Source organism: Neocloeon triangulifer, unplaced genomic scaffold, assembly GCF_031216515.1.
Source record: "Neocloeon triangulifer isolate White Clay Creek 2 clone unplaced genomic scaffold, ASM3121651v1 ptg000022l, whole genome shotgun sequence".
Classification (NCBI taxonomy): Eukaryota; Metazoa; Arthropoda; class Insecta; order Ephemeroptera; family Baetidae; genus Neocloeon; species Neocloeon triangulifer.
The window spans coordinates 3,734,630-3,758,773 of NW_026775562.1; the positions used below are offsets into that span (position 1 = coordinate 3,734,630).

The 24,144-nt window shown below is 33.5% G+C and overlaps 5 protein-coding genes across 6 annotated transcripts in view; 4 read left to right on the forward strand and 1 right to left on the reverse strand.

Moving 5' to 3' along the window:
* Positions 1-24,144, reverse strand: part of LOC132204156 (uncharacterized) — a 61,347-nt gene that overhangs the window by 19,619 nt on the left and 17,584 nt on the right. The window lies entirely within an intron of this gene.
* Positions 744-3,245, forward strand: LOC132204418 (uncharacterized). Its single transcript, XM_059632913.1, has 3 exons — positions 744-866; positions 1,657-1,756; positions 2,197-3,245. Exons 1-3 carry the CDS (start codon positions 852-854, stop codon positions 2,898-2,900), a joined length of 819 nt encoding a protein of 272 aa, XP_059488896.1. The 5' UTR covers positions 744-851; the 3' UTR covers positions 2,901-3,245.
* LOC132204306 (zinc finger protein 823-like) lies at positions 5,098-7,348 on the forward strand. Its single transcript, XM_059632750.1, has 3 exons — positions 5,098-5,224; positions 5,570-5,636; positions 5,727-7,348. Exons 1-3 carry the CDS (start codon positions 5,168-5,170, stop codon positions 6,959-6,961), a joined length of 1,359 nt encoding a protein of 452 aa, XP_059488733.1. The 5' UTR covers positions 5,098-5,167; the 3' UTR covers positions 6,962-7,348.
* On the forward strand, positions 12,005-13,656 carry LOC132204597 (putative zinc finger protein 727). The gene is made up of 3 exons (XM_059633216.1): positions 12,005-12,098; positions 12,159-12,867; positions 13,311-13,656. The coding sequence occupies exons 1-3, from the start codon at positions 12,074-12,076 to the stop codon at positions 13,654-13,656; spliced, it is 1,080 nt and encodes a 359-aa protein (XP_059489199.1). The 5' UTR covers positions 12,005-12,073.
* LOC132204176 (uncharacterized) lies at positions 14,244-17,367 on the forward strand. 2 transcript variants are annotated; one of them, XM_059632504.1, is made up of 9 exons: positions 14,244-14,380; positions 15,497-15,568; positions 16,143-16,214; positions 16,274-16,447; positions 16,518-16,592; positions 16,652-16,679; positions 16,744-16,805; positions 16,863-16,974; positions 17,030-17,367. In XM_059632504.1, exons 1-9 carry the CDS (start codon positions 14,354-14,356, stop codon positions 17,263-17,265), a joined length of 858 nt encoding a protein of 285 aa, XP_059488487.1. In that variant the 5' UTR covers positions 14,244-14,353; the 3' UTR covers positions 17,266-17,367. The 2 variants fall into 2 exon arrangements, with proteins under 2 accessions (XP_059488487.1, XP_059488488.1); XM_059632505.1 differs by having other exon boundaries at positions 14,313-14,380; positions 16,140-16,214.

The window sequence follows — 24,144 nt, forward strand, 5'->3', positions numbered from 1 at the left end:
AGTATAATAATAGTGCGTTCTTTTTATGCGAAGACTTGAATAAAAAAACATATGTGCTCGACGCGCTTGAATATTTTAAAAGGAGGCGAATATATCAGCGTGAATTATAATTTCAGACCATGTGCGAGACGATGATGACTTTATTAGATATTTTAATGCGCGCGTGGAGAAGTGAGCAAGGGGATAAAAAGGCTTTTATTTTCTCTCTGCGTGAAGCATTTTAACACGCGCTCATGCAAATAATAAAATTTAAAAATCATTTTTCATCATTTGATTAAAATTGTATTTGTTATTAAAACAGGTAATTATTTTTGGGCTTTGACTCACAGAAATAAAAAAATTTCAATAAGCACTTAAAATAATTTTCAACAAAAATTTATATATATTTTTTTAAGGATTAAACTGCAGCGAGAAAAAGCAGAGTAAAATATTGAAAGAATTAATATCACTAGTCATTGAATTTAATTCTTTACTTTGCATTTTCGATGCTTACGTTCATGATGAAGATAAAATATGAAATTATAACGAACAAATTCATTTCGCGCCGGGGAGAGAAAATAATTTGTGCTCTCTGCTCTTGCTTTGCTTGCACTTTTTGTGAAAAAAGAAAAGAGGGAGTTAAAACATATGTGTCTCCAACAAATGTGTCTCATTTGTCTGCATATTCCCACCCCCACTTCGATGAGGTCTCTGAGAGGTCAAGTTTATATATCAAGTATTTTGTCCCGACAGCGTCAGTACAACTTAGTCTGGTGTCGAGTGTGGAGCGAAGACTGCAGGCCACAAAGATCGCATATCAGCTGCAGATAATTTTCTCCCTCGCTTTTTCTTCATAATCAACAACAACAAAAATGAGCGATTTTAACGTAAGTAATATTGATTTTATTCAATTGTTGAGCTGAAATTCGCCGTTTTGGTACTGAAATTTGAAGGTTTCTGTTAAATCTAAAATGCAAAATTAAACTAATTTGGTACTGAAAAAATTATTTTGAAAACTGCAAGTCGAATTTTTTTCAATTTGTTAATATTTTATTTAAGTCAGTTGATGAATTGATTAATTACGGAAAAGTTTAGCTTTGAATATTATTTTTTTTTTTATTTATTAATTCATTTCCGCTCTGATCTTTTTCACAATAAAGCGCGCCTTGAATTTGCGCGCAAAAGGCACAAAACGTGGCTCAACTCGAAGCGCAACTGGCTGATTATTATTCAAATTCGCCACACAGATAAGCGGATTATTCGCTTTGAGATTGGTTAGGGACAAAAATATATTTCCGTCCTTGCGTCGAGAAGCCGTGCGCGTAAAATAGTGAGGGAACTTTTAAATAATTTGCACGTTTAATCCATTAAATAAAAAAAAAATGCAAGATGGGGTGAAAATTAAACTGAACTTTCAAAAGTCTCGTCAATAAACGCCTTTTTTGCGAATTATATCGAAGATTTTATTTTTTACTAATTTTATTTTGATTTCTTTTAAATCTCAATTAATTTTCCAAATTTTGTTCTTCTGCATTATTAATAAAAATAATATTATTAATTATTAAAGCCATTAAATACGGTAAAGTTTAAAAAACTAAGTGCGGATCTTTTTATGGCTCAAGAATAAAAAAGTAAAATTTAATTTTAACATTATCTGCATTCTTTTTTTTTGCATAGGTGCAAGAAGAGTCCTCGACACTCTTGCACAATATCCCTGTGCAGTGCTTCATGAATGAATACGATTCACAGGAAGACGCAGCTGCGAACTCAACACTGTGTAAGTCTGATCTTCTCTTTCAGTTATAAATATACAAAATGGAATGTAACGCGCGAAGAATCATATGAAAGTGTAGAGAGGAAGGAAATAATGCATGGTTTTTGTTGTTCATTTTTTTTTAAATACAATATTTATCACGCTTCGTCATGAACTTCTTTAATGAAATAAAAACAGACGAAACAATTAATTTTTGAAATTGGTGGTTTACTTTTTGTATGCAAATTTGGATAAAAACGATTTCAATCTATAATTTGTCTCTATATTAATTTGCAAATTTTTCAACCTAATCAAAATTTGAAAATATAAAATGATAATAAAAAATGACGACAACCATACCTAACTAAATTTATTTTGCATTTTACACTTAATTTTTGTTGAAAATTAATTTAAAATATTTATAAATTTTCTTGAAATTTTAATTAATATATATTTTTTTGCAGATTCTACCAATTCTGATTACAAAAGGGAGATGAAACCGTCTCTTCATCCCAGGATCGGAGAAAACGCAGCACCAAATTTAACCCGTCGGCCGAAAACCAACGTGATGCCGAGGGTGCCCTGCAAACTGTGTCCTTATTTTTACCGGTCGCCAGCGAGTCACTTCAACTCGGTGCGCCGATCTTGCCGAAACTGCAAACGGCGATTCGAGTGCAAGGGCCTGTGCCACCAGCACGAGCTCATCTGCTGCGACTTCCTCAAGTGCAAAAGTTGCGGCAAGCATTTGTGCAGCAGCAACTCGCGCTTGGTCCACACCAAGAAGCGCACGTGCGTCCACTGCTCGCAGGTGATCGAATGCTGCGTCCAGTTCAAGCACCACGTGTGTCCCGAGCAGGTCCAGTCGTCGAAAAGCGAAGAACCGGAGCAGCCGGAGCCTCCGAGAATCGAGCCTGGTCCGGACGAGATGGATCTGCAGTGTCGATTCTGCTTGTTCTTGTGCAAAGACCGGGACGTTTACGAGTGCCACACTCGGCAGACCGACTGTCCCAGGTGCGGCTTCGCTCAACCCTGCAACGCCCTGTTGGCCCAACACCTCAACATGTGCCACTGCCGGAAAGATAAGAAGCCGGAAAAAAATGTGAATAAAAGTTTGAGTGAAATCGTCAAAAATGAGCCGGTGGAAATAATCACTATTGACGATGAATGAATGAAACCGCCGAGAGTATAAATTTGAAAATTGTCAGAAATTTAAACAAATCATGATATTATAATATAAAATAAAATATTATTATATATTGCTTAAAATTATTTTATTAAAAATTAAATTTAAAAAAAATTAAAAATGTTTAGCTTTTTTAAGAATTAAATCACAAATTGTCTTTTGTAAATATTTTATTAGAGAAGAGAATTTAAATTTATGTTAAGTTGTTAATTACATATATTTCAAATTTTTAGATCGAAAGAAAAACAATTTTTGGGAGTAAGGAATTGAAATTTGAATTTTTTGGACAAAAATTGAAGAAAATTAAATATATAAATATGGCGTATGTATTATTTGTATTTTAGATTCGTTGCTTCCAGAGTGCAATAAAAAGTTTTTCTAATAAACCTTTCCTTTTTTTTAATTTTGCATATGAAATATTATTTTTGAAAAAAAAAACTACAATTTTAGCAGGAAAAATAACTTCATGCGGCGCCAATTAAACCAGTTCTGAGGGTATGAACAGCTGGATTGTGATTCTAAAAAAAAGTCTGCTTCCTTTTAGCGACACCTTATAAAATTGCTACATAATTTTAGGTCAATTACATATATTTGCGGTCGGAAATATATTAACATTTGGTCTCTCGAACGACAGCGTCGGTTCCTTTTGATTCGATTGCTTTTAACAGAAACGTTTCAAGCTAATATATGCCTTTTACTTACTAATTTAATGATTAAAAGTTGAATAAAATAATATTTAAATTAACTCGAAGAAGCTCGTCGTGCCTGCAAATATGCAAGGTGAAAAGGACTAGTTTTTTTCTGTAGGCCAAATCCGCTTAGCAACAAATCGGTCGAATAACATTTTGAGTGTGCAGGAATTAAAAAAAAATATATATCAACTTAATTTGATTTTAAATATTCACGTAAACATAAATTTAGATTCACTTTTCTAATAAAACTTCATTGAAAAATAAAAATTATCCACTTAATTTAAAGAAAGTAATAAAAATTCTCCTTTCCAATTTGCTAAAATTAATTATTTTTATACAAATTAATAATGCGAAAATCCGTTGTTGCGTCCGCTTTTTTTTCAAACTAATGAATCACTTAAACAATTCATTGTCATAGAAGGAGGCCAAGGGATAGCAAAAATTGTTGCCAGCGGCAATCTTTTCAAGGTCCATCTGCATAGTTAGATCTAGTAATCTTGAAAGGTACCTGCCCAAAGTTGATTTAGTTGATACCAAAACGAGGTCTGAACAACGGTGTTCATTTGCTATTGAATTTATTTCTCTCCATTAATGTGTAACACTTCATAACACAAAAAAGTGCATAGGCATTTTTTGTTCCTTTCTTCGCCAAAGATTCAGCAAAATTGCCTTTTTGTATATTATTTTAAAAGTTAATTCTTTTACATTTATTTATGCCAATCGGAAGATTGATGAAAATTTTTAAATAATCTTAATGACAAAAATATTTTGTGTAATTAAATGTGTAAAAAGATTAGATGCACAATTTTAATCCATGACTTTTCCTCTAATTTAAAATTTTCCTAATTGACTCAGAAATCAAAATTATTATTTATATTATGTAAATAAATGGTTCACTTGTTTTATATAAACTGATGAGACTGATGTTTAATTACTTTCACCATTCCCACAATAATTCACAAAAATTTATCTTCAATCTCCTGCAATCACAACATCATTAAAAAGAAATCAACGCACTGGAAATGTTAATTCAAGCAATTTAAATAAAAAAATTAATTAATTACCTCCCACTCTTTCAGGTCATTGACCCTCCCAAGCAAAAAATGTGAGCACTTTCCACGCGCTCGCCACGTCAGTAAAACTAAATAAATTATATTTTTCCTCATTTTTGTTGTCCTGCCAATCTTATCGGTCCACAACCTCTTGAACTTGCTCTTGCTTCATCGTCAGCATAGATTGCATCATCTAAAAAAGTTGAAAAATTAAAAATACTTGCAAAATTTGGACCTTCTGAATGTATTTAAAAATTACACTCTTCAGATATTAATTATAATTTTTATCATTATATAAAATGAAAAAAAAAACGAAACTAAATAAGAAACATGATGATCCGTTTCGCATATCAGCATTTTAAATTTATGTGAAGGGGAAAGGGTTATGCGTATGTGATTATAGGTTCCTCCACTCCCGGCCTTGCACGGCTTCTTTTTTATCGTTCGCGAACCAAAGCATGCGGCGACCCAACTAAAAAGTTTATTTCTATCGAGTTCCTCGCTCCGGATGGCCACGCACATCGTCCATCTCCAGCAAGTCGAAAAAACCATGAACATGCAAAATGTAAGTACAGTTTTCTCACATTAAGGTGTGGATTAATAAATAATAATTTAATTTTAAATTTTAATAGAAGAGAAATTTAATCAAAACATCATTTGTGTGTTTCTGAAGTTGAAGATTTTTTTCCAGATTTAGAATTTTTTAATTCAATCATTGAAAAGAAAAGGAAATTAATGGACAAATGAACACCACAGTAAAAATTTAAAATTTTAACATTAAGTATTTATTTTTTAGTTCGTTAATTTCAATGATGCTTCTTTATTCGGATAAATAATTATTTAATAAAATATAATTAATATAAATTTAATAAGTTATAAATCTAGTAAAAAATATTTTAATTGATTGTAGGATGAATCGATTATAATATCCACGACTGTGCCGCGGATTTTCCTCCAACGTGGAATTTCAAGCATTTGTGAGTTTCATTTTTTTAATGAATGAATTTTCATTTAAATTTTTTCACATTTCTAAAATAAAAACTTATTTTAAACTTTTTAATTTCCAGATAAATCAGTCAATCCGTGCCAACCTCATGGAGCGACTGACCTTTCGACCTCCACGCAGCCGACCAATGAAGCCGCCCCACGACTGGAGTGCAAAGTTTGCGACAAAAAATTCAACCATACCGACGAGAGAAATTACTTTTATCACTTGAATCCGAAACGGTGCGAGTTTTGCTCGGAAATTTTCGAGTGCTCTTCACTATTCAACCGTCACAAAAGATGGTACTGTCCGAATTTGCCCAAGAAAGACAAAAAGATCCGGCAGAAGTGGAAGTGCAACTCGTGCTCGCGTTTCCTGCTCAGTTTGGTCAATTTCAAAAAGCACTGCAAAAGCGCCCGGAAGTGCCGAAAGTGCGGCGAGGCGATCGCGTGCATCGGCCTGGTCAAAGTGCACAGATTGCATTGCCCGAACCCTTCGAAACCGAAGCAGAAAAAAATCGACCAGCAGGAAATCATCTCCATGTCGTGGCTCACCTGCCAATTTTGCCAGCAATTCTACTCTTCGGAAAACGGGCACTTCGGGAAAACTTTCATTAACTGCCGAAAGTGCCGGCAGAGTTTCGATTGCAGGGGACTTTGCACCCAACACGAAGTCCAGTGCTGCGACTATTTAAACTGCAAACCGTGCGGAAAACATTTCAGCACAAACGTTGCTTTAAAAACGCACACCGTTCTGCGCCGATGCAAATATTGCACTCACGCCAGCGAGTGTTATTCAAAATTCAGGCAACATTTGTGTCCGGAAACGCCGATGGAAACGAAGAAAATTCAGGAAATTCCCATCACTCCGGAGGAAGTTTCCGAAGTCAATCCGGAAAAGGACGAAGAGGAAATTATTCAGATCGAGTACAAAGTTTTCAAGGAAGAGCAGATCAAAGAATGCCGCTTTTGCCAAAGTGTTTGCAATTCGGTGGAAAATTTCGAGTGTCACACGCGGCAGACGGACTGTCCGAGGTGCGGATTCCCGCAACCGTGCAACACACTTTTGGCCCATCACTTGGACATGTGTCGATTTGTGAAAAAACAGGAGCATCAGTTCCGGTGCGCCGAGTGCGAACAAAAGTTTGACAAAAAGCATCAGTTGGATTCGCATCAGAAGCGATGCCACTCGAATTCGAGATTGGGTGAAAAAATCTTGGACCTGCTTTTGGGCAGAGCGGCGAGTGAAACGCAGAGACGCGTTATTGAGAATGTTCTAGTTAAGAAGGAACCGGTTGACGTGATTGAAATTGAATAGCGGCAATTTATCAATTCAATTCGTTTATTCTCTCACAACAGGCCAAGGGACAATTAAAATGGATTTGTATAGTTTGTGCAGTTTTTTATTCTTCTAGATGTTTTAAAATTATAATAATACTGATGCTAAGTCTAAATGTTTTTATGTTTAATTTTTGCTAAAACATTCATTTTGGAAAAATGTGGATTGTTTCTGATTTTAAACCTATTAGGCTATTATGTTAGGACGTAATTGTTTGGTTTTTTACTTTTTTACTCTTTTATTATTCTAACCATTAATTTTAAATGTTTTGTTTATTTTAATCTTTATTTTTTCAGGATTTTTAAACAATTCTTGATAATGTTACTTCAGGATATTTTAAAATCAAAATTCAATTAAAAATTGAAGGAAAGACTAAATTTTATTTTTTGAAATTAAATAATTGTCTTTAACAACAATAAAAAAATCAATAGAAGAAAATAAAATTTAAATAAAATTAATTTTAATTAATTAAAAACTTAATAATTTAAAGAAATTTCCAAACAGAATGGAGCGTTTACTTTCTTATAAATTTCAACAAATTAAAAAAAAACTAAATATTCTGTAATTGTGTCATTTTGTCCAAAAGTAAAATAAAAAAATTTGTTTTTCAATAATTGAATTTGTAAACAATAGGATTTTAAAAATGTGTAAAAATAAGAATCAATCTTAATAAAAAAATACTTTAAAAAGATTTCGGCTCCAATTTGAGTCTAAAGAGTCTCACCCTTACCAATATAACCAATAAAATTTATGCTTTTTGAATTATTTTATTATTTCTTCACTAAATATTCTAGGCAGAAATGGTATTAAAAGTTTATATTAATATTTTGACGTAGATTCCATTTAATTTCCATGTTTAATTGATAAAATTAATCAAATTGTGAAAAATAATTAGCTTAATTTAGAAAGTGAAAAGACGGGATTGGTTACATTAAAGAAATAAACCGTCTTAGCAGTTTCGAACACCACCTGGCGAGAATAATCCGACTGCTTCCCTCTGACTTGCCCTTGACTATGAAAAATTAAACTAGATCCACTGTTTATAAAACAAGCTTATTGTTTAATAAAATAATTTCTTAAATTTGTAAAAAAGCTGCAACAGGAAAAACAATTTACTGCAAATAAATAAATTTTAAGAGAAAAATATAATGATTTTGTGAATTTTTTCGTTGCTTTTTCCGGTTGTGTGGTAAAAATAAACGACGTACAAGCGCCTAACTGACCTCCAAGGAAACATAATTTAGAATTTGACATCGACGCGCCCATTCGGTGTCGAGTACACGGAGCACAAAGAAATGCATTGACAAATTTATTGTGCCACGTGTGAGCTGCGTCAATGGACAAGGAATAATTCAATAATAGGCCCTCCAGCTTTCTCCTTAAGGAAAAACGTTGCACGCCTCGAGTGTCTCTCGCAGGAAACCAACAGCTGGTAATAAATTTATTGAGAGCACCTTTTCTTGGCCGAGAAAACTGTGATCAGAGGGTTGACTTTTGAAAAGAACGCTTTAGAATTTCGGGCAGCAAAACGTAAAAAGAAATTTCATGCGAAAGCATGAAAAGTTTATTGAAGACATTGGAAAATTTTGGCATGATATTTTGATAATATTTTAGGTTAAAACCTCTTTTTTTTACTCTTTCCTGCAATCAAGGTTAATTATTTTATCAAAAAAAAAAGTAAACACTGATTTCATTACTTTCTTTTTTCTCAATAAAATGAATAAAACATAATTTTTTCTAGTCAGAGAGGAAAAATTACCATTTATAAAAAAAATCACCAATTTGGATTCTAGAATGTTTTCTCCTGCGTAACAAGCGCTTATTATATGATCAGTTCACTGTTATGTAACAACCAAACGAATAAACCTATAATTATTTAAGCTTCAAGCCTTTTAATAATTTGAAGGCTATTTTTTATCGACTACATCTTCACTTTCCAATTTCCCATGCAGCGGAGTGCAGTAAAAAAATTAAACCTGTGGAATTTTGATTGAAAATGAGCGATACAATTTTAAGCTGAAATTATTGGCATTTAAGGATTTGAATAAACAAACAAATTGAACTCATGAAAATACAAGGCCGAGATGAATAATAATTTCAATAAATTATTCCTCTTTCTATTTTTTTTTCAGTTTCAAAATATTTCTTTATGCAGAGAATACAATAAATAATAGTTATGTAATCTTGTGCCTCATAAAATGTTAAATTTTCATTCATTTTCAACGAAAGATAAGACGGATAAAAAATGTTGTAGAAAACGCTTCTTTTTTGAAGTGATTCGTCCTAATCGACGCATTTTTAATCAAAACATAGCACGCTTTAAGGGGGTCAGGCCAAGACAAATTTTTTGGGGTTATCGGCCAGCGCCCTTTAATATGAACGCAAAAGGACGACAACTCTGGGTTTTTTTATACATAATTATAACGTTTGATTTATTACTTTATTTATCATCATTTATACAACATCATCCACGTCATAAAACGAGATTTGTCCTTCAAAAAGGTTTAATTTGCCTGATTTCGTTGATGCGGAAGGTGCTAAATTAACATGAAATTGTAAGTATAGAGGGGTTCAAATTTTGAATGAATTAAGATGAAAATAAAGAGAGATTTTAGTGCGCAATTAGAATGTTACGTAACTAGCTTTTGTGCTGCGTATTTTTGGTTATTTAGAAAGAAAAATGTTTTATGAATAATTTAAACCTTGTTAAAAATAATAATATCGAAACAGGGCCCTAGCCATACCTGTGGTTTACTGGAACTTATAAAAAAAAAATTGAAATTCTAGAGTTACATAATAATCAATTAAAATGATCAATAAAAATTAAATTTATTTCGAAAAATAAAATTTTGTTCAGATTTTGGCTTTAAGGATAATTTTCACCATGGCTACAATTTTGGAAAATGAATTACAAAGAATACTTTCAGCAAAGAGCGCCCGAAGAGCGCCTTGATCGCTGCGCTCGAGAGTTTTGTTCCTCTCCTTCTTGGTTTCCATTGGCCCGAAATTTGGGGTGAAGCCCCCCTTTTGACCCCTTGTGTGTCGCATTGCGTGGAAATTAAGTAGCCTCAAGCCCTCAGGGGCTCATATATCCCAAGAGGAGATTATATTAGGCATTCCAATAGCTATATTAAAAATTACAGAAACGATTTAAAGTTACAAAAAAAAACGACTCACAAAATGCTTAACTTGCACATAATTCACAGTGTCGTTCCCCACAATTGCTATTAATAAATCTAGTTCTTAATTCAATTATTATCATTCAAATACATCTTTATTAATAAAAAAAAAAAAAAAATTGCTCTGATTGAGCTGGTCGATGCGGTTGCAATAACTTGCTAGCGGGAGCAACAGCTCAGCAAACGAAATCAAAAGAAAGGGGAGACGCCGCTTATGTGCTGAGCAGAGCAGACTGAGGGCAGACACGCGACGACGAGACGCGCGCGCCGCTTTTATTGATTAAAGAATTCATGTAAATTCAGGGACCAACTTTTACCTTCAATTCGGCAACTGATTTGCAAACGCCTTTCGGAGCAGTTTCAGAGTGTATATTCTTGATTATTTTAAATAGAGTGAATTCATTTTTCACACAAAAATTTTGCTTTCATCAAAAAAAAAAATAAAAAAAAAATAATAATCATCTAATTTTCTAGTCATTTGACTAATATGAAAAAATTACTAAAATCACAAACATATTCACATATTTGCTCTAATGGGTTTTATATATATGAACAATTTTTCTGGAAAATATTGAATAATTAATGTTTAAGGTGAGGTGAACCATTTTACCTATACAATAATTATAAATATGTTTGTAGAATTAAAATAATTATAAAATCGAGAGAACGCGGACCACCCAAATTGATATGTGAAAAAGCCAGTCAGCTCTATCAGGGCGAGATAAGATAAAATTAAAACAGAAATGGAATAAATTTTTATAAAATTGAAAATTTTTAACAAGTTTTGAAAAATAAAAAATATAAATTCAAATATTCTACGTATAGCATAATCTTCAATTACTAGTTAAATAATTTTATTGAAGTGACCGTCAATAGAATAAATTGTTGAGTTATAATTTTTACACATACTTTCTTCTGTGTTTTTAAAAATAAATTTTGAAATTCAACAGCAGCATAGGAGAGAAATTTACTTTAAGAAAGATGTTGATTTCTGCAAACAGCTCAGGTTTTGCATTTACAAAAATCTATTTCAAGAAACTAAAATACTATTCAAATGAAATATTGGAACTAATTCTTCTTTTTCAAAAAATATTAGTAAAGGGTTGTTTTTCTTCCATGGGCAAAATCAACTCGAATTTATGCTGAACTTTTCCCATGATTGGCAAAAATTTTGGAGCCACTTTTGCGCCTCCAGCTAGAGAAAGACGAATCTCTGAATAGATGAAAGCGAGCGGCTGGGACGACAAAAGAGACAAAGTGCTTCGCGGGGGTTGCTCGCGTAAATTTTAGATTTTCCCCCAAAGTCATATCGTCAGTGTGTGTCGGGGAGAAGTCCAGGCACGTTCTCGGCGTGGCACCGCTCTCGAGACATTACTATTCGAGGGGGAAAATCTTGGAAAAGTTAGTGGAAAAAGGTAAGAAAAATCTAAATTGGATTTTTTTTAAATGATAAAAAGAAAATTCAGGCAAAAGGAGTCAATTTTTACTTTTTAAATTCCTTCTTTTCTCATAAAAAAACTAAATATTTCAAAATATATTGTAGATATTAAGAAAATGAAAGTAATTTATTGGTATTTTTGATGAAAAAAAGATTGTTTATTGCACTGAAAATTTCTGGCAAAAACACAGAATGAAGCTGATGACTGACTTTGGCCGTTATTTTTTGCAACAAGCATGCAATTCACGTCAAATGTGGACTTTCAGCATGAAATAAATTTTGAAACTTATTATTGAAATAATTTGAAAATGGGAAAATAATGCATGTGTTTTGTTAGGCCATTTCTAGCTTTTCAACAAACCTATCTAAACTTAAATGTTAAATTTGGATTTTGTTGGCAGTTTTTGGGAAATTGGAACCAGACTGGAAGAAATTAGTATCTTTTTAAGTACAGCCAACGCAGACAATCAAAACATGGACACGAGTGACGAAAGTTCAGGTGAACTGATTTTAAATTATTACTTAAAATTAAATTTTTAATTTCTTTTCAACATTTCAGAAGCGTCTTATATTTTGGATGATTCGTCGGGAAGTTCAGTAATAGAAATAGAACCACCCAAAAAAATGAAAATTGAAAAACCGTCTTCAGATCGTTGCACTTTTTGCACCAAGAAATTCAAACCGGGCGAAATCCCAAAGCTCGAGGATCATCTGAAAAACAACAAGTGCTCGATTTGCAATCGGACTTTCATGTGCCAATCGAGATTGGCGACGCACCAGAAATTGAGCACCACCTGCTCGGAGGGCATTTCTTCTTCGTCGACAGGCCATCGGAGATGCTCGTTCTGCAAAAAAAGTTTCGCCCGTTTGATCAGCCACGTGCGCAACCGTCGATGCGGCAAGTGCGAGTGCGAGTTCAGGTGTTTCGGCCTGTTTTTGCGGCACAAGAAAACGTGCCAAAAAACCGCCAAAAACCGGTGCATGTTTTGCCAAGACGTTTTGCTTTCCTACAAAGAGCACTACGAGCAAAACCGAAAGTGCAATATTTGCAGAGCGGAGTTGTCGTGCGCCACTTTGTACCACGAGCACGCGGCCGTCTGTTCGGCGGAAAATGCAGCTTTTGTTTGCAAAAAGTGCAAAAAGCCACTCTCGAGCAAACAGAACCTGCAGAAACACAAGCAGCTGCGGATTTGTGACAAATGCTCCATCAGGACCAACTGCTACAATGACTTCAGCATCCACTTGCAAAACTGCAATGAAATTATAAGGTATAAGAGAGAAGGATATATTTTGCTCATTTTCTGGAAATTTCTGGAAAAATCAAAGTAGATGCAAAATATTTACTGATTTATTTAAAATTCCTTATTTTTTTTCGCAAAAACGTTAACTTATTTAAAGTAATGTTTTTAAATTTAAAAACACCATTTTTTTATCGCATATTTTCCCTTATTTTTTAATTAATTTAAAATTTTGAAGTATTTTATAATTATTTTTAATCTTTTTAAAACAAATGATTCAAAAGAGTTTTTAAATGCAAAATTCTTCAAACTGGTCAATTAATTTGATAAATTTTATCAATTTTAACCAATTAATTAATACAAATTTTAAACAAAAACAAAGTGCTTAATAATATCAATTAAAAAAAAAAATATTATTAAATGAACGATATTTTAATTTTTGAAATTATAAATTTTTTTGTCTTTTGTTACAGACCAAAGTGTAACTTTTGCGCCACCGAGCAAGATTCAGAGCACGCCCTCGAAAACCATTCTCGTTCTGTAAATTGTCCTAGGTGTGGATTTGAGCAGGCCTGCAGCACTTTACTCGCCAGACACTTGGACGTTTGTCGATTCGACATCACTTCGTGCAGCAAAACTCAAAACGTGGAGCAAAATAAAAATGTATATGGTGAAAGTTCCGAATCTGATTTGCACAAAAAGCTGAAAGACAAAAATGCGATCGGGAAGAAAATTTGCGATTTTCTTTTAAGCAACGACGCGGACCCTGAACTTCTGGAGGAGATTTCGTCCATATTTGTCAAAAAAGAGGACGATTAGGAGGATCTAATCTAAGCAGTTTTATAAGTTTCGCAAGAAGTACAAAAATAAAATTAATTAATGATGATTGTGTCTTGTAGTTTATCTGAATTAGCCATAAAATTTCGTTCCTTTTGGAAAATATAAATTTATAAAAAATCCGAAGGAGAAATTATGTAATTGAATAGTTTTCATTTTCCTGGTGATTTGAATTTAAAATCAGCTTCAACTCGATGGGTCTTGTGAGTTTTTTGTATTCAAAAATAAATAAATTGAAAGCACCATAAATATGAATCAATCCACGATCCTAAAATTTTACCATAAAATGTCATTTCCCCTTTAAAATTTGTATATAAATTTCATTTTTAAGTGCACTTCATCAATGAAGATTGGTGTGAGGGACCGAGAGGGTGCTCGAGGACATGAAATAATTATAGTTGTAATTAATAAGTCATATTTAGTTGCAGCGTAAATAATTACGCTATAAACTTTTAAGTCGTATTTTTTTTGGGTTGGCACTGCTGCATATACACTGGCCGATTAGATTGTAACACGCCAAGTGCGGATTTGAATCAGTGCCAGTAGAGCAAGGGGGAAGAGCAAGCAAGTACGCGCAGTTACGGCGAGGGGTTTGCTCGGGAATAAAATAGGCACCCCTGGTCCGCGCGGGCCTTAGAGTCAAATTGTCTCCCGGCCTGGTACCTTGAGCTGTTGGGCTATGTTCCCTATCTCCTGCTTTGCTCTGGTAAATTTTTAAAATTTTTCGATCTGGAAAGTTGAATAATTTTAATCAGCCGTATTTCGTTTAATAATATTTTAAATTATTGGCTTTAATTTTGGTTTGTTATTTTGTGTGCATGAGGTTTTATTGTTTGTTCTTATTTGCCGGAGAGTTATGTTGAATAAATTATATGTCAGTTTCCATGTGGAAAATAAATATTGAATAAGTTTAACAACGAGGTAGGAAGCTGAATTGAACTCTTTTATTTTTATACCTTGGCCATATCATAATTGGATTATATAAATTTAATATTACTTAATTTTTTTTCAACGGAATTTTCAAGAAAACTTGAAACTTTTATACCGCGACCACACCCTCTAGAGAGCTCCGCCCAAGGGGTTTGTTGCTTTTAGCTCTGTAAGTGTGTAATTGAGCGTTATACTTAAGTGGCTTTAAATTAGGGGAGTAAACCGACCCTCATACAGCCCTCTTTCATTACATTAACTTTTCACAATCCTTTCAAAAACATAAAGTTCCTTTCCAACACTAAGTCTTGTTCATTTTGCTCCTATAGGGCCCACAACATTGTAAATTGATTCAAATAATTTTCGCTGATATGTAATGTAAATTACCGTTTCATGAAGTCCGCCTGTAGCATACAAATTCTGTTCTATTTCATGCCGATTGGAAATGAAAATTATTTTTTTATAATTCATGTTAATCAAGTAAAAATGTTTGTAGTAGAAATAAATAAAATTTTCATTAATACCTGTTAATGTGAAATTAAATTATTAATAACTGACGAATCAAATCAAAATTTAAAAAGAGACAAAATATAAAATTATTATATTTCATTTTTCAATTAAAATGCAGCTTCTAATGGATATTTTACATTTTTTAAATAAAGTGTAACCAGTTGATTTAATTTTTACTTATTTTATTTTTCTGTAAATTTGGAGAAAAAGAATTAGACATTCATTCTGGTCCATTGATTTACTTATGTATTTATCCTTATAAACAAATGTTCTGCTCACCTCATTGTCAGTACCAGCGTGGGGGGTCTCAATATTTAGTATTCACATGTTAACAAAAAACTCTTGTTCAATAAGTGAAGGTAAATGAATTTGCTAACGTTGCTAGGTGATGACGCGCGGATTCTTGCTGCTCTTTCTCGTCGCGGTTCAAGCCGCCGCGGATCCCGTGAAATTTGAGGTGAGAAGCTCTGAAGTGCTTCATGCGTGCAGTGACTGCTGCGGCTCATTTCTTATTGTCCAAAATCTTCAGCATGATAAATTCATTAACAGACGCAACTAACAATAAGTCAAAGTTTGTTAATAAGCAACTTTCAGATATTTAATTCAGCAATTTTAGTAAAATTAATTATATTTATTTTTCTAATAGATTTTGGAGCTTCTGATTATTTAAAAAAATTTATTTTCTATCTTTTATAAAGCTGACACACTTGAGGGTTAATTCACGGTGTTTTGAGTTTTAATTCGTTATTTTTGTACTCAATTGAAATGCAAATATTTATTTATAAAGAAATTAATTGATTGAAAATTATTTTTCGTCCTGTTCGTGCTGCTATTTTTTCTATAAGAAATTAAATTAAATATTTCAAATAATAATAAAATTGCATAGATTAATTTGATCACAAATTTATCGCTCAAATAGCGTTTAAATGTATGGCTTTTGTAATAAATTTAATAACATTTTATTAACTTGCATATCTAATTTCAATGCAAATTTAAGAAAGAAGCTTTTATATTGAATTTCCTTGAAGTAGAAACGCGAATTGGTCATGGACTGGGATATTCTAAAGCAGCTGACTGCGCTGACCGTTGTCATAAAAGAGTTGGTAAAATAATCCCTTATATATAATCTGTGAATATCTAATAAAGATTAAAATAAAAACAGGTCGACGAGGCCAAAAGGACCCAGTTTCAAATGTTGCTGTTGAGAGAGTCGGTCAGAGCCGTTTCTGAAAATGAACATGCGTCGGACGAGTTTGAGTTGCTGCTGCAGCAAATTTTGGATTCAACCACGAATTACAAAAAATCGAAAGAACCTTACGAGGAAATGCTCCCTGAGGTGTTCTTAAAAAAATTCTATTCTAATTTAAATACTTGCCAATTAAATTAAAATATAAAAATTACCGTAGGTGATTGAAGGAAGCAACCTGCTGCGAAAAGGTTTAAGTGCGGCGATTAAAAAGCTGGACGATTTTAAAAATGAGGTTCGCGAATTTTTTTAAATAAAGATGATTGGATTAATTTCCATCATTCACGTTTTCAGTTCCAACATAAAAAGTGCGATATTGCCCGTGAGTTTTGAAATATTTTATTTAGAATTTATTTAAATAATGTTAATTTTTTGGCAAATTACAGGATCTTCAATTTTCAATGTTCTGTCCAACGGCAAAAAGTACATATTTTCATTTCCCGTCAAAGTATGCAAATGATTATGTTTCTGTGACAATCAATTGAACTTTTTTTTAAATTAACAGGTTACTTGGAGTGTGGCTAATAAAAGTTGTGACGTCATGGGACTTCACTTGGCCACCTTGAGAAACCAAAACGACTTGGACGCGGTTTACGACAAAATAAGGGAAACATATGGTATTGGAGCTTTGAATTTAAACAATAATAAATTGCTACTTTAATTATATTTTAGGCAAACGTCTTCAGTGGTGGGTGTCAGGATATAACTTTGCAGGAGATGGGAATTTTGACTTCCGTTGGCACGACGGAACTTATTTGGACGAAAATAGCGACTTGTGGATGATGGACACCAAGAAAAAAGGCAACTGTGTCGATCTTTGGACTGGAAATGACGTTAATAAATTATACGCAGGCATTTGTCACCAGCCAAGATACTTCATCTGCGAGTTGCCAACGTATTGCTATTAACAGGCTCAGCTCAAAATGAATTTAAGCAACTTTTACTTTGACTTACTTTTGAATAAATTTAATTTTTATGCCATACATGAAAATAAAAATTCACAGATGAGATTTTCACAGCCTTTTTTTTCTCACAATCTATCAATTTAAAATTATTTGGATAATCTAAATATAAATCTAATATATACACTCAGAAAAATAAATACAGAATTCACTCAGTTAGAGCACCTTTAACTGTAATTCATTCATATCTACTGATTTTTTTAATTCAAAACAACCACGCACAATGTTACTTTTACCGAGTGGCTCAAATCACACATCAGTTGGAAAATCCAGCTCCCTCACTCGGTAACATCTACTCATTTCCACTGTTACATGTGTGCTAGTTGAGCGGCAGCAGTAAAAATTACCGCGCGCGCTCCAGCTAGAATATTCTTGGTTGACCAAAAGGATAAATTTTACCGAGCACGAGTATGTTACATGAAACGCGGAGCTACCCTGCCGAACTGTTTGCGTTGTTATGTAGTACTTTTTACCGCGCATTGCTAAGTAAAACGAAACCTAGCTCTTTCAAGCAGGTAAAAGCAACATAAAAGAAGCGAGTTTAAATTAACTGAAAAAAGCCTGCTTGGCACTTAACCTCGTCAAATCAGTAAAATAAACCTCGAAGTTTGGCGCGAATGGCCGATTTTGAATCTCCAAGAGAAGTGAAAATTTATCTTATTTTTTGTAAATTTATTAATATCAGTTAACAGAATCAATGCAGGCTCATGAAAATGTTTCTAAAAAATTGTAATTTTTTTTATCTACACTATACTTCATCACTAGTTTTTTCCGACTAACTTTTATGCACTTAATTTAGGATTTTCAATATAAATCAACATGAAAAAAATCTATTTAGTACATATAAACTTATATTTATGCATTCTAATGCTCTTAATATAGCAGAGAAACATTTTCTTGTAATGATTTAAAAAAAAATTATTATAAAATTTTACCGGCCATCATTGCATCTTGAATTAATTTTAAACTCATGAACTTCTTTCTGCAAGGACTACTCGATTTTATTTCCAGCGCGAGCAACACTTTTAGAAAAGCAGTTGGTCATTCTAACTGCTCAGCGCGGTAAAAGTGCTCCAGCTATGCGCGTCTCTATGTCTTTTTAGCTGAGGCGCTCGGTAAATTTCACCGAATTTGAGTTAATAAAACTGTGTAAAAAAGCAAATTTTGACGCCATGTTGTAAAATGCTTACTGGAAAGCGTCATTACAAGCGTACTCATGGAAGACTCTACATCTAGCAGTGCCTGGCGCTCTCTAAAATTGCAAGTTTTCTGCAAATTATGGAATACAACTGGAACCAGCAGTGCCAAAACCAAATTGTAAGTACATTTTTTAAGCTTATATTTGGAAATATAGCAGCTTCAGCCTGGAACGAGCGATATAATTGTGATTAAATCTTTGCAAATTGTTTTCAGAGATATATAATGTCTTGGTCTATGCCGTGGTGGAAAAGGAATTCCATCAATCATGAAGTAAATCTGCGCACCCTGGGTTACGAAAATCACTGACCAATGTAAGTTAGAATATAAAATTCCAATTGTTGTCTAAATATTAATAAAAACATATTCATTTCTGTGTTAAAGGAGATGCAACGTCTGCACGCCTGCTCTGTGAAAATTTTGCTGTAGGAAGATTCCGCACAACAAATTCAGCTTGGCTCCCCGCAGAAGATTTTTCTGTTTTGAACATTTTAAGTGCCTGTTTGCTGCAGTTTGTACTAAGTTCATCAGCTATGTTTGCCGTGCCAATTGGATACTTGATCTTCGGCTTGAAATCCATATAATCGTAAGTGCTTCATTATACAATCCAAATTACTGATTTTGTAAGTACAATTTTCACCACACTGTCCTCATAAATTTGTTCTGTTGCGACCTACAATTAGTAATTATGACAATAAAAAAACTGTTATTTAAAACTTGAATTTATACACTTCAATTTTATTCCTATTTTCCTTATAAGTTTATAGTTCAGACGCATAACTCTATTTTTCTGTTCCACTGTATACTTGCATTTTATTTTGTCTGCTATCAAAAGCACTCACTTTTTGTAACAAAAATTATGTTTCTGTTACAAAGAGTGTAAGTACTTTTGATGTGCAGATAAACTAAATGGGAAGTATCAAATGGAACAGATAAAAACCAGGTTATTTCTACCTGAATGCAAAGAGTAGTATCAAACTGAAAATAAGCAGCAAAAACAGCTGTAAATCAAAGTAAGATCAACCGAGAGGCTCTGCTGACCTGCTGCAATTCTAGCTGAACGCGCTCGGTAAAATGAACCTAGCCGAAATCAAGAGCTTAGTTTCTCTGACTGGTTTGTTTTTTGGCGCTGTGTTATTCTAGCCGCGCTGCTAGGTAAAATTCAACGAGTAATAGTCCAACAATTTCCAACTTACTGCTGCTCGGTAAAAAGAACAAACATCTTGAACTGAGGCAAATTTAACTCTTGAAACGAGTTACTTTCAACTGAAAAAAAGTAGAAATTTTTCTGAGTGTAAGTTTTTATGGCGGAAGTTTTCAGCTGTTGTATAACTTTCTCTTTTTCTAATAATAAAAATATTTGGCAGTGGAAAATTAATTGGAATTTACTGTGCGTTATTAGTAAGTCGAAATGTATATAAAAAAGTATACCTGTGAAGCGGCAAACAGCTGCCATGTTATAAAAATAATAATATAATAGAGGAGTGGGAGTCAGTATTTTGCACGACTCGTGCTTGAAAGCGATTCATCATCCAACCCCCGAACGCTGCCGCTATAATGGAGCGCAGGTGATGCATAATTGTTTTGCGGCCGCAAACTATAAAAATGGTGGTTTTGCTAACAATAAGCGCGCGCATATTATGCTGAGCTCGACTAACGGATTTGATTGAAAATTCTCGTAGTTTTCATTGTTTCAGACCAAAATAAAAAAATAAAAAATAATGGCTAAACTCTTTTTCTAATTAATTTTGTTTTTGTACAAAAACACATTATAAAAAAATTCATTTTTTTTAAACTCATTTTAGCTATTGTCGATAATATAAGAAGAAATGTACCCTAAAAGAAGAGAGAGACGGAACAAACTAAACTTCGGCGTCCTCTCTGCAGTTTTACCAAAATTTAGAGAGCATAATTATCACTGCAGCCCCTCCGTCAATCTGCCGTCATAAAATGTTATTAACAAACTCAATAAGACTTACATAGTATTATTCGTTCTGGCGATTTCTTTTGTTTTGCATCGAGTGCATCCACGCACTTACATAAAAGAAAATGCTACTTGTCTAGGCTTTGTCATTAACTATGGTGCCTGACATAGGATCAGGGTTGCTCGCTACTGCTCTGAATGAAAAGATTGCTTGGACGCTTGCCAATGGCGCCGAACTAAAATTTGGACAGGGCGGACAATCCGGGGGCCCACAAAAAGGGGTTCGCAATACAGAAGTTTCAAGGCATTGCTTACATTACAGGGGCGCACAGAGGCCCAAAAATTCTCAAATTTCGCTACTATATAATAGTTGATATCAATATTTAATTGTAAGTGTGTTATTTATCCTTATTGTTCGCCGGCGTCGGCAGAGATTTCTCAAAAAAAATTTAACGAGGACAATCCCGTTTTCTTCGCTTTCATGCTCCTTGAGTGTCTCTACAAACAAACTTGTAAAATTTAAATTTATATCAACTAATTTTCAATTTTGTTATTTCTTTTTCTATTATTTGTTACCATTTGCAGTAACAAAAAAGTGACCATTGATTTTTTTTTTAATTTAACGGGGAGAAACTTACACATATAAAACTCACTCAAAATTAAACACGGACTCCTCTTTTGAGGCCGCCGCGACAAAAAAATGCGGCGACTTTGAACTGACTTTCAAGAAGCCAACTTTTTGCAGCATGAAATTTATTCATTATTCCAACCCTTTCGTGCCACGCGAGCGGGCACCAACCGTAACGAAACGTGCAACGATTGGCGGAGTCGAGACCACCTTTTTGTAACGGGGCGAGCCACGTTTGAGATGATTGACGGGTAGACCGTAATTTACCAAACAAAGCATTTTAACATTTGAATGTTTCAATATTCACGCGTTTACTGATGTTGATTTTACTGTTAGTCTTAAAATGATGTACCTGGGATGAAACTTATCGTTCCATTCTCTAATTTATTTGCCTTGATTTCCATTAAAACAAAATATTTTTTTTACATTTTGTTGCTCAAAAAAATCATGAAGAAAGAGACGGACAAGGGGGAGGTTTGCTGCCGAAGGTCGCGAGATCGCTCTTTTTCGCCCTCTGCAGGTTGCTAAGCAGTCGTGTCTGTGCGCCGAGCAAAGTAACATCTCATCTCACAGCTCCCTATGGAAAAGTGCTGCTGATGCGAGGCCTCAATAGCCGAAACAGCTTTCAAACACAAAACGTATTGGGGTGGTTTTAAAAAGTACAAATTTTGTGAAATTTTCGCCCTTAATATTTTTTCTTATCGCAAAATGAATTTTCTAACTTTTTACACTGGTTTTCTCAGTATCTTGTGTCTCGAAACGTCATTCCATGTAAAAGGCATTTAGTTTTGGTTTAATGAGAGTTTATTTAGTTCGAAAACTAATACAATTACATACATTTTATAGAAAATTCAAATCACGTGTAAGAATAACTATAAAAACATACATTATTATTCATCACTAATATTGCACATTATTTTTTTTTTTTTTCTATCTGTTGTCAATTATTTTTAGCAAGATGTATTTTGCATTTTTTCTTAAAGGAACAAGTTTCATGAATATTTTTTAGCTCATCAGGTAAATCATTGTACAGTTGAAAACCGCTCCGCGTGATGGATTTTTCGCTGATTTTGCTCTTAACTGCAGGGATGTATAGATTTACATTTTTTCTGGTATTATGTTCATGGATACCTTTTACATACTGAATTTCATTAGACAAATAATCTGGCACCTCACCATTGATCATTTTCTTAATAATCACCAAAATGTTTAACTCTAATTTTTGTTTGATGTTCAGCCAATCAAGTCTTTTCAAGAGTTCACTTCTTGGAGTAGATTTTCTGGCGTTCAAGATAACTCGCATGGCTTGATTTTGCAAGACTTGTAGTTTTGCAAGTTGTTGTTCACTTGCGCTCCACATAACACTCGCACAATAATCAAAGTGAGGTGCAACAATGCTGTTGTATATTAGAGTTTTTGTTCTCTTTGACAGTGATTTCCCTTTTCTGCCTAGAAAATTTATTTTCGTCCCAGCTTTCGAGAGCACGTAAGAGATGTGTTCATCAAATTTGAGATTTTCGTCTATGATCACACCTAAGTATTTTATTTTTTCTACAAGTTCCAATTTGTCTCCGTCAATTTTAATAGGATTATTGCACACTTCATTTTTAAGTTTCGTTGATTTATTTTTTGATTTTGATATTATCATACACTTTGACTTAGACACATTTAATTTGACTTTACTTTCCTTAAGCCAAATATACAGAATTTCTAAGTTGTTATTTAGTATCTCTGCAGCAGCTGCATATGTATTTGCAGTTGCTGAGATCAGAGTGTCATCTGCGAAAATTTTAATAACCACGTCTTTTTGCATGTGCAGGGGAAGATCATTGATATACAGTATAAATAATAGTGGACCCAGCACTGAACCTTGAGGTACACCAATATTTATATCAGCATCAACTGATTTTTCTCTGTTTACATAAGTAAATTGTTTCCTATCACAAAGAAAACTTTTCAAGAGGCTGAGACTGCTCTCTGAAAAGCCATATTTTTTTAGTTTACAAATTAAACGCTCTCTGTCTATTGTTTCGAACGCTCTTTTAAAGTCTAAGAAGGCCACAATCGAGACTTTTCCTTCGTCTGCATGTTTCCGCCAACCTGAGAGAACAGCCTGCGCGGCCGTCTCGCACGAGTGACTCTGCCTAAAGCCAGATTGGAGCTCATACAGAATTTTATTATCTTCAACATACTTCGATATTTGATTGTGCAGCACAATTTCCAAAATCTTTTCACATAAGGGAAGAATGTTAATTGGCCTAAAGTCCTGGGGTTCCTTTGGTATTTTCACCTTAGCAATAGGAACAACCATCGACTTTTTCCAACACGATGGGAAACTTCCCTCCCTTATGCACGTATTAATTACATCCAGAAGTTTGAATTTTAGGTCCTGGAAGCAATTAATTATGACTTTTTCATTGATATTATCTGGCACAGTTTTTGATTTGAGACCTTTTACAATTTTTCTTAAAACGTACATTTCAATTTCTTGAAAATTAAAATTTGACTCGTATTGAGGAATGTCTTTTAACTTCACTTTTTCACTTTCGCTCGCATCAGGAATGGACTCAACAATTTCTTTTACACTTTTAATACAATTTTTGTTTTATTTTTTTACAAATGAGGTGAATCTATTTTTTTTTTCAATCTTCAGAATTTAAAAGAGATTATTAATATAACATGAAAAAGGACAATTCTTTTCTTCAGATTGATAATTTTTAGAGCCAGAATTCGAGCATAAAATACATGACGGCGGTAATGTTGGAAACTTTATCGTCCGGTTTGATTGACAGGTCTTCCTCATCTCTATTTAAATTCAGCTTGTAGCTCGGACAAAAGCAACAGGAGGGGAGCTCGCTTCTTTTAATAACAATTTAAATCATTCAGCAATCATATGATGCGCAACATAATCCAGATTTGCATATCTCTGTTTATTTAGAGCATGCCAATCATCCACGCGGACAATATGACGCCCCCACCCCTTAAAACTCGTGGGATTTATCTGCCTTTCCCAATACTTAATTCAAAGCTTGGACAATTTTTTGCATGAAGTGAACAAAAAAAATTAGTTTGGTCT